General features: G+C 34.7%; 1 protein-coding gene across 1 annotated transcript; it reads left to right on the forward strand.

Annotated features, from left to right (window-relative positions):
* Positions 1–1,900: 1,900 nt before the first annotated feature.
* LOAG_09535 (hypothetical protein) lies at positions 1,901–9,663 on the forward strand (the record flags this gene model as incomplete). The annotated part of the gene is made up of 22 exons (XM_020447954.1): positions 1,901–1,944; positions 2,205–2,251; positions 2,350–2,479; positions 2,551–2,611; positions 3,193–3,233; positions 3,414–3,560; positions 4,652–4,760; positions 5,031–5,194; positions 5,355–5,435; positions 5,905–6,054; positions 6,195–6,373; positions 6,582–6,763; positions 6,972–7,093; positions 7,371–7,449; positions 7,530–7,616; positions 7,717–7,800; positions 7,890–7,968; positions 8,040–8,191; positions 8,440–8,552; positions 8,766–8,910; positions 9,123–9,351; positions 9,530–9,663. 22 exons carry the CDS (start codon positions 1,901–1,903, stop codon positions 9,661–9,663), a joined length of 2,559 nt encoding a protein of 852 aa, XP_020301864.1.
* Between the last annotated feature and the right edge of the window lie 518 nt (positions 9,664–10,181).

A 10,181-nucleotide genomic window follows, 5' to 3' on the forward strand; every position in this document is an offset into this window, starting at 1 on the left:
TGTCGATATGTTAGCGCTGAGATGCGTATACGTGGGACTCTTTTGTTGACTCTCAGCCATCTTAATTGAAACTCTTCCATTATCGTAGTCGGAATGCAAAGGGATATGCTTATTCTGTATCTTTAAATACTATTTTTCGGGCAGTTTCTGAGTTTTCCGGATCACTATAACACAGTAACTGAGGCTACGTATGGGAAAACCACCTGTTCGTTTCGAGACTGGACCTCTAGGATAATTGCATCAGAAATGTTACCAGATCACTTTAAGATGAAAAGTAAGGAAAGAGCAAACGAGGTAACTGCATATGAGAGATCAGCAACGATCCGGAAAACGTTAGGATTTTGCGGCTGTCCGCGTGAATTCAGGATTTAAGAGCATATGACTGGGGGGGCAACTGAAAAAGCACACTTGCTTGAAATCAACTCTATAAACCCTCAAAAAGTTTACAGTTTGGGAAAGACGCGAAATTTGAACGAATACTTGAAACGTTACTGTTTTCGCAATATAATTAATGACAATCAGGAGTTTGTTAGTGAGGGGCTGTGGTGATTGCGCGTGGGAGACTGTCCTGGAAGCTTGATCAGCTTCCAGGTCATCCTTTCATGGCTGATCTGATTTTTTAATTCGCGTTATCTTTTGGCCTTGAAGCGAAGAGTATCACCAAAAAGGATAAAGAATTTTCCAGTGAAATAATTAGCCGGAAAATTTTATCCAGTGCTCCTCAGTTTATCTGGTGTCGTGGAGAAGAATTAGCGGAATATGGATTTAAAAACAGCTTTGGTGCCTGGACAATATCAATTTGCGGTTAAGGTTATTTTTCCTATAGTTCAAAGTTCCACTTTCTAGAATGCAGATTCCTCAGGAAACTAGATGGATGAGTTTTGTGAGTTGAAATGAATGATTAAACAAACAGGATCATAAGTTGAAACCTGACCATATCCGAAATGTATATAATTGCATTTCTGAGAAGCATTTCATCCGGGATATGTCGCCATTCTGTAAGAATGACAACAGTGGCATTATTGAAGTACGATCAAGAGAAAGCCTTACTTGCGCATATACGGGTAACGCATCACCCATTAAAAAGTGACTTAATTATCGAATGTCTAATCATTTGATGAGTGGTCTGGATGATGCGCAGATCAGCCTTATTTTTCTTCCTGGAAGATGCGCGGAAGTGAATGGCCAAAACGAAGTTGTAATATACCGTTTGCATTATTCTACCGATAATTTTTATCTTAGAAAATGAATGTGATTGTAAATTTAAGGTATCATCTGTTTTATTGAATTCTTCATCATGGCCAAAGAACATGATTATGGCATTCAGCGAAGAAAAAGGGATTACTTTTTCCTTTGGTAATGATCGAATAGTAAGTGAATTTCAGTTCTATTTTGAGTCTGCTTCATTTCTCCATGCTTATTTATTTTTTAATAGAATGAGATGTTGAGGGTTGCTGCGTTTTTTTGAGAATATTTTGGAATTCATTATGATTTATCAGAAATGACATATGCTTGTCCATTTCTGCGAAAAACAATTTCATCTTTTAGATCTTCCCTTTTGGATCATTCTCAGGATTGCCTTTGTCGCCACCTTTGGGAAATACTATCCGTATTGGATTTTTGGGTTTCACTGATGTCGACATCTTTATCGAGTTCAGAAGTCACGAAGATTTACTTGCTGTCCACAGTTTACTGAAAAAGAAATATTTAGGTAGTATACTCGTTTAAATTTAAACCTTTATTTAAGCAGAAACGGAAAAGTTAACTGAATATTCGATATGTTGATGAGTGGTACGCTTCTTCTGAATATTTTCAAGTATTTGCAATCTCATAATTTGTATTGCCTTTTGCAGTTAATGCTCAGTTTACGCCTCCAGAATTATTTTATCATAATTCTATCATGGAAGATTTAAAAGATTTAAGCACTGGAATATCTATCATTTGGTTAGGTTTTTTCACTACTATGCAAAGCTATAAAAATCTTTGGGATTAGAATTTAACTGTCATTTTTTTTTAACAGCACAAGCTTTTTAGACGACAATCCAAACGACCAAACAGTGTAGGGATTGGTATTGTTTTTATAGTACTATCCCTTTAAATACCCCTAAGATGGTTGATTTAATGAACTCTTCAAATTGTTTTGACAACTTGACATGAAAATTCAAGACATTACCGACTTGGTCGAATTCACCTTTTTCTTTTAGGAAAATACCTACGGAAGGATGCACAATTCAAAAAGAGGCCATCCTGAGTAAGTTTTTTTTTCTTTTTTTTTGTTAGGGATGTAGATTTTCCCACTGTTTGCTCTAGATAACCTTATTCTTTTATTTCCTTCTAAGTTTGTTGCAGACAAAGAGATATTTTTTCACATCAACCAAAGCCTTTCATGGAAACCATCCGCGAAGCGATTCAAGCAATCGTTCTGTTTGGGGGATGACACAGAACAAGATGCAATTGAAACTGAGGATCTTTCGGCGAAGTATGTTATTTAAACGAATGCAAATGCAAGTAGAAAGTACTTCAAATTCATTGACGGTTAAATTTTTGCAGATTAAGTGAACTGTCTCTGGCCGATATCTTGGTCCATCAAAAAGAGAAACTTTCTGTACGTGTTTGTCTTTCCATATTTTAAATATTTTGTAGAGGTTCCATAACTGTTTTTGTTTCTATGATTGCTCGAATTTCGTAAGAAGCTGTGGATGTTTCTCAGATATCGCCACATGCCATGAGCAGTTGTTCCACGTTCCTCTTGGCTACCTGTTTTTCTGTCGTCTCTTTCACTCCTATGCATAATTTCATAGGAAGTTGAACAGAAGCGCTTTCCGTTATGGGCACTAGTTGATGATGCCTGAAGTACATGTAGTTATAGGAAGCAATATGTTCTATCTAACGAATTTTACTTTATATCGCAATCATGACGCTATATCTCAGATCTCTTATTTAAGTGCTATGAAATTGTTTGAAAGTAACTTCTTCACTTGGAAGTAACCTCTTCACGTCACACGAGGCATAATAGTTTGGTTTTGTAAACCAGTGATTAATAGAGTTACTAATAATCACATCAAATCTTTTCGGCTGATATTCCCGAAATGACAACGATAATTTTGATGTGCAAATGAAAAACAATGCAATGACTAGTTTTGTTCACAGAAATAAGGAAATGATAACGTTGAAAGAACTTGTGTGTTTCAGGGTCCTTCTATGCCAACTTCTCTGAAACCGCAGACTTTTGGGTAGGTTATTGCGAATTAGCTGTTATTGTATTGATCCGGACTGTACTGAGCTGCTGCAGTTATGTTTTTGTTGGGAAGAATAGGGATGTTTGTTGAAGTACCTCCAGAAGTTTTACACTGAAATCGCTCGTTGGGAAACTAAATATTTGAAATACTAAATATTTTAAAATATATTTTCAGGCTCATGAATCTTGGCAACACATGCTATATGAGTTCCATATTGCAATGCTTATTTGCTAATTGGATTTTTGTACAGGATCTTTACAAATTTTGCATGAAAATCGAAGAGAGTGGCTCGAATTTGGACGAAGATATGCCTTTGAGTTTGTAAGTTTTTTTATTTCCTTTAATATGTTTATAACAGTCAAGTTAATCATTGTACTCTTGCCTACTTAATCCTTTTCTGAAAGACAGATAAAATGCACTTTGTTCCTTCTATATAGTTGCATGGAACAATGAAGATAGTTCAGGAATTTTACGAATCTTAGCAAAATCTCGAAACCAATAGTTCAAGTTCACGAAATCAAATTGTGTTATACTTAATTCACGGCTTAGCCTTTTGATATGGAGGTAGTAAAATAAGGAAACCCATCAATGGTAGTTTAGTAAAAGAAAAGTGGTTGAGGGTTATTAACTAAATTTATTTTTCAATTTTGATAAATTATGATGGAAAATTGAGGGAAAAAATTTTTTCTTTCTGTTGGTTCTGACAAAGTGATCATACTAGGGTTTTGCAAACTTTATTTGATGGTCTTAAGTTGGTTTAGGAAAAAATGTTACTGTCTTCTTCTTCTGTGCCTTTTTTACTTGTCCTGGTCTGTGGTTGTATTTTAACGATTTTTTTTTGGTTTACACCCATATTTTTGTTTTCGTTCTTCTGAATATCTTGAGATTTTTTTCTTTTTTTGGTGTTCTCTGCTCATTACATTATTAGTCTTTATTGATAGCAAATACCTTTAGGGGATTATGGATTTGTTTTCAAAGTTATTCTTTTGAAATGCTTTTCCTTTCTGTTTGCTCATTGTTCGGTTTCTAATAGCAATATTTGTTTTTTTTTAATTTTCATACTTTTCCTTTTATTTGGCTTTTATTGATTTGAATCAGACCTTTTTAATTTGAATGTAAGAGATAATTAGCTCAGCATTTAATGTTGGGTATTCTAAATTGGTTTTAATTCTTTGTTTTTGAGGCAAATATAGTTGTTCTGGAGCAAGAAACTAGCAAGCATAAAACAAACGTGGATGAGGATGCAGTTAAGAGCCCTTCCTCCCGTGTAAATTTCGTCAAAAAAAGTCATATCTCTGGAATCCCACTTTTTTTTTTGAACAAAAAGCATTGGACAAAATTTTGTTTAGAAAAGACCTAATTCCTCCATGTTAGACCAAATTTTTGATGTTTTTCACAACAACTTAATTTAGAGCAATTGCTAATCTTGCAAGCCGACGAGGTACTGCTGTAGATCAGTTGCAGATAAAACTGCTGGAAGCAATTAAAGATACGGCAGATTTCACAAATAATGCACAGCAGGTTGATCCTTTTTAAATTTGCATTAGTTTTTTTTTGAAATGGATATATTTGACTAATATTACTTTCAGTTTAAGATTGACTCGTTTGATTCTTTCAGTGGTATAAAATCATTTCTATGGACAAAAGGAAAAACTTTCCTAACGTTGTAAAACATACATCACGACGAATGCAAACGCCAACTGAGACGATTGCATTGCAACACTTTTAGTACAACTTGAGTTTGTCAACCAATTCAGTGCAAATTTTTGTGGCAAACCTTTTTAATTGCAGGATGCTCAAGAATTCTTAGGTAATATTCTGAACAAAATGCAAGAGGAGTGCGATAAGATGTTGCGCAAGCAATATAACATTGTGAATAAACAAGAACGAGACAGAATAAATCCGGTCACATCGAATTTTACCTTCGTCATGGAATCCATCATAAGATGTAGAAGGTTCTTCTAATCTGTTTATTATCTGTGGCAATATATAAGAGAGTCGTCATCTGCGCCTTGAACATCCTCCTTCAACTACAATCGGCAATAAGCAAAATAGTTATTTATAAAATATTACTAATCATTCTAATCAATTATTTAAATGTGAGAATCAATTCAGTTGTAATGCTATTACAAAGATCAAGGAAGAAAGTGCTACTTTGCCAGTCTCGATCCAAGTGATGGACCAAGGAGGCTTTGGGTAAGCGAGCACATTTTAAAATAGCTACCATAAATTAATTTTTAATTAGAATTTGAGAGATTTTCATGTTTAAATTTTGATATTTATTTAGTCCCTTATCTTTTTATTTCTTGGACACAGTTTGTTGAAAAGATTAAGACGAAAACATCTTGTGATAGTCTGTAAAAAAAATTCATATACCCAGATTGATTCGAGGAAAGATTTTATGAATTTATCATTTTTAGGCCAACAGAAGCTCCAGGATTCGTCACAGTGCAGACTTTGCTAGATGAATGCTTAAGGACTGAGCAAGTGGACAAAAAATGCGAGATTTGCGGTTTCACGAGTGCGGATAAAAGCCAGAAATTTGCTCGAATTCCGAGATAATTTTATTTCCATTCAACTTTATTTTCAGTGACATCCAATTTTAAAATTTGATGGTATTTAAACTTTGTTTTGTACTTCCTTTCCTCACTAATATTCGTTTTAGATGTCTCATCGTGTTTATCAAGCGATATTCCTTCAATGCATTCACTGCTGTAAAACGTGGTGATGAAGTGGGAATTCCACTGTATTTGACGTTGAATAAAGGTTTTGTAGCGGAAGAAGCTAAATATCCAGCTTTATTGCCAACTATCAAGTAAGTAAACGATTCCCACATGCATTTTCTCCGTATTGTTTCTAATAAGCAAAAAAACAGAATTTTTGAGTTAAGATTACTGAACTCAAGAAAAAACTAAAGGGTATATTAATTAATAAAAAGCAACACATTAATTTTAGGAAAATTAACCATAACACCGTCAGACCGCTCGGACGAAAATTTTTGAAAGTCAAGCGGCGTTTGAAGCCCGAAAACGTGGCGAACAAACTCAACTTGTCAGCAGCAAGTGCACGGTCCACGTGGGCAGGTAATGCAAACACCGATGCATTATCAGTTGTTTTGGGCAATCTTACTATAGGTAGTCCTACAAGGACTATTAACAATCCTGAAAAAAGCTGGTTGAAAAAATTAATGTGGACATTGAGGTGCTTGCAGGTTAATGCCGTTTAACAACTGACTTAAATGAGACCAAGTACCCGTAATAAAATACCTAAACCTTAAAAAAAAAAAAAAAAAATCCTTCAGCATTTCTTAAATCGTACGTGAGAGGGAACTATCTGCTTTAGATCCCTGCAAGCCAGATGGAATGCGCATTAAAACTGCAATGTTAAGTAAACATTCTGAGGCCAGTCGCGGAGAACTGGGACAACATGTCAGTGCAGATAATCTCAATACCAGTGCAGAGTTTAAGTTTGGTCAGAGTCGTGTTAATTCTAGTTCGAGTGACAGAGTTGATACTTTTTTGATGGTAAGTTCAAACTTCTAGTAAGGCGTGTATGCCTATTGGCAACTGATGGAGTTAAAAAAAATGGGTGAGAAAAGGGGTTGAAGAAGAAACTAATAATTTACATGTGAAACCAAAGTATCTTCAGAAAATTTTCAGTAGTAAAAAAGTGCATACTTACTGACGAGACTTCGTAGTGTAGCAAAGTCATGATTGAAAATTAATTTTCTAGAATGAGAAACAAGGTGTTTGGCGTAAACCTCTTCCTCCCAGAGAAGTACTGGACTCAATGTTGTCACAAGAGCTGAAAGAGTTACGTTTGGTACATACTGCAAATCTGCAAAAGAGATCACGGTATTTGCGCTTGTTTAATTTTACATCTTTTTGATACTGGATATGTTTATTAAACAGCAATGAAATTTTTACTCAGTTCATTTTTTGAAAATAATCGCTGCCATTCATTGGGTATACCATTTGCAGGTTACATGAGCTTGTAAGAGTCTATTAAAACGTCCATTAGTAATCTGTGTTTACACATATATGGCTCGTAAGTAGATGAACTATTCACCTCATGAGGAATTTCTATTAGTTTACCACGATAACGTAGTAAAATCTTGATATTTTCTTTAAGACAGCGAGGACAGCGATTATCATTTGGTTATCATAGCGATGAAGATGTGAATTCCATCGCTAAACAAAAACAAAGCGCGGTATCAGTTTATTTTTCCCTTTTTCTGAATGGATAGCGAATTAGCTCAGGAAACTGGCTGAGAAAGTTGTTAAGTTGCAGACTCGTAAGCGGAGAATATCAGATAACGCAGGATGCGATCAAAGTGGAACAATTCCTAAAGTATTACTACTTAAATTCAAAGAAGAGGTTTGAAATGCTTTGCATAACTTGGTTTAGGGAACATTATGGGGCGTGGAGCTATAGGGGATTTTCTATTTTGCTTTAGAAAAACAACATGAATTTACAGTTGGATGCACAGATGATCAGAGATTTGGTATGCCAGCAAAATATAATGAACGACAATAAGGAAAATATCCCTCCGGGAAATCCAGTAAATTTTTTCCAGTAACTTGACTTTTTATCTAGTACATCTGATGCTTTATGAAATTCAAAATTTGCTACCTCGAATTCGGATTTCAGGATGATATCAAGGCGAAAATGTATTTGAAAAAAAGCAAATCATTCTCACCATCAGACGAAATGAAAAAAATGATGACATGTAAATTTTATAGCTTTGCTGTTTATTTCTCCCTACGGTTGAGTACTTTTTTATTCTTACATTGTTTGCAGACAAGAAAATGTCACATCATGAGATGACAATCATACCTATCAGATATTTACAAATTAACGGTGATAAAGCCTTCTGTACTGGTAAATTCAGCCACTCCAGAAACATATCAACGACAAATTATACCAATCAGGATGTTGGGAATCTGGACGATGTAAGTTTCGAATATTTATTTCAGGATGTAAAAGGATGATGGAGAGCAGCATACAGCTGTCTTAAGAAGATTTGTTGTAACTGATCGAAAATACGATAGAGATCATAGGAAATCGAATCAATTTTGCAATTATACAAACAGTATACGACTGATTTCTCCAAATCACTGCGAAATTAAATGTATTGAAATCAGCGATCAAAATCTTTAAAATTTATGATTAGTAAATTGTGAAGTTATGTTTCTTTAAGGAGGAAGTCGTTAGTACCTTTGGCCTTCAACCAATTCCTTACAAGCCATTAAGCGAAATGAAACGAAATGAGATTTGCGCACTGATTGGTTTACTTCCGCGTGATAATTGGATGTATGTGTACTTTTTTTTCTCTAATACTTCCAAAAAAAACGTCTAATTTGTTTGTTTTGTTTGATTTGGCAAATTTCATTCTCGTAATTGGAAAGTTGAATCTGCTTCTCATAACGGTTTGCTCATTCAAGAAAAAACCTTACTTCATACGGAAACATTAGTCAAACAAGAAAAAAATTTTCGGATAGTATTTATAACTGAAAAATATTTCAGGATGGAGTCGTCGATACACTGGATGAGCATGTATGACCAACCCGATTTTCTAGTTGTTGTTCCAGGGAACGACAACCGCCTGTTTCAAGCGTTGGCTCATTATATTACCGGCGATGACAATGATTTCCATCAAATCCGACAAGCTGTTGGTTTCTTGCCCACTTTTTGCCGGTTAATATCGAGAGTTAAGGCAATAGAATTTCTTTGAAAAAATCTTTTGCAACTTTCTGAAGATGAGGAATGTTTGCAATAGTTTTGGCATTTAGCACTATGCATCGAGCAACTACTCCAACCGTATATTTCAAATCTCAAATTATTTAGTTTAAATCGTACAGCAGAAATACTTTTCTGCTTCAGATAATTCAATTTGAATTGGAACATGCGGCTGAATTTATGAATCTGAAACAATGGGATAGAACTACATGGGATTATCACCTTAACAATCTATTGTCAAATGTCGAAAATGGCTCTGACGTGGAACTTCTCGCATTTTCATCAATGTTCAAAGTTGATGTTTGGATTTTTCGTCGAGGACGATGGTTTTGCTACAGACCCAAGTTTCCGGTGCTAAAGGAACGATGCAGAAGTAAATTTTAATTTTCTTTTAGAAATTTGATCGAGAAGTTATATTTAGGACTTCGTTTAAATTAATTTTCCAATTTGTAGTTTTATTCCTTTTTTAATCTTTTGATTCTTCCTCAAATCTAAAACAGTTGTACTGTTCAAATTCGAAAATCAACGCTATTGAAATTTTTTGAATTTAGACTTGAGCATTCAGCAATATCATATTGGTGCAAATGAAGGTGTCTATCTGAATTATGAGAATGGCCTCTTTCTTCCGGTGTTTAAACCTTCGGTATACTTTGTTATTGGGTTTCAAGAACTACTGGTATACTGATACTTGAGCGTGAGAAACACACAAGCATTTGTTATGCGAACGTAATAGAGATTTTGTATGAATTTGAATTTTGGAGTAGCATATGAGATCCGAAAGCGTGGAGGGTGAAGATCAAAGCTTGTTCTTCATATTACTTTAAAACGAACATTTTTATTCAGGATAACCGGCTCAACCCCAAAGGTTTTTATAGCATGGCTTTTAATGACAGTGTAAGTTATTCTGTAACAAAATTTTCCGAGGAAACAGATCTATTTTTACAGTTTTACAAAACTCTTGTGATAAATCTATGAGTTTTTTGCCTATAAATTCTTAAAATAAATGACTAATTGGGTAGTAATTTGGTTGCAATGAAATATTTATGAGAGTAATGTTGCATGAGCCATAGAACTTGAATAAAATGACCTTTATAATTAATAACTTTTGTTGTTAAAGGGAGTTACAATACAGCCGTCATATCGACTTATTTCATGCGCGAGTCATTTGGGACAAACAATCGACAGTGGTAAGCTTGGTGAATG

The sequence above is a fragment of the Loa loa genome, assembly GCF_000183805.2.
Source record: "Loa loa unplaced genomic scaffold supercont3.348, whole genome shotgun sequence".
Lineage (NCBI taxonomy): Eukaryota > Metazoa > Nematoda > Chromadorea > Rhabditida > Onchocercidae > Loa > Loa loa.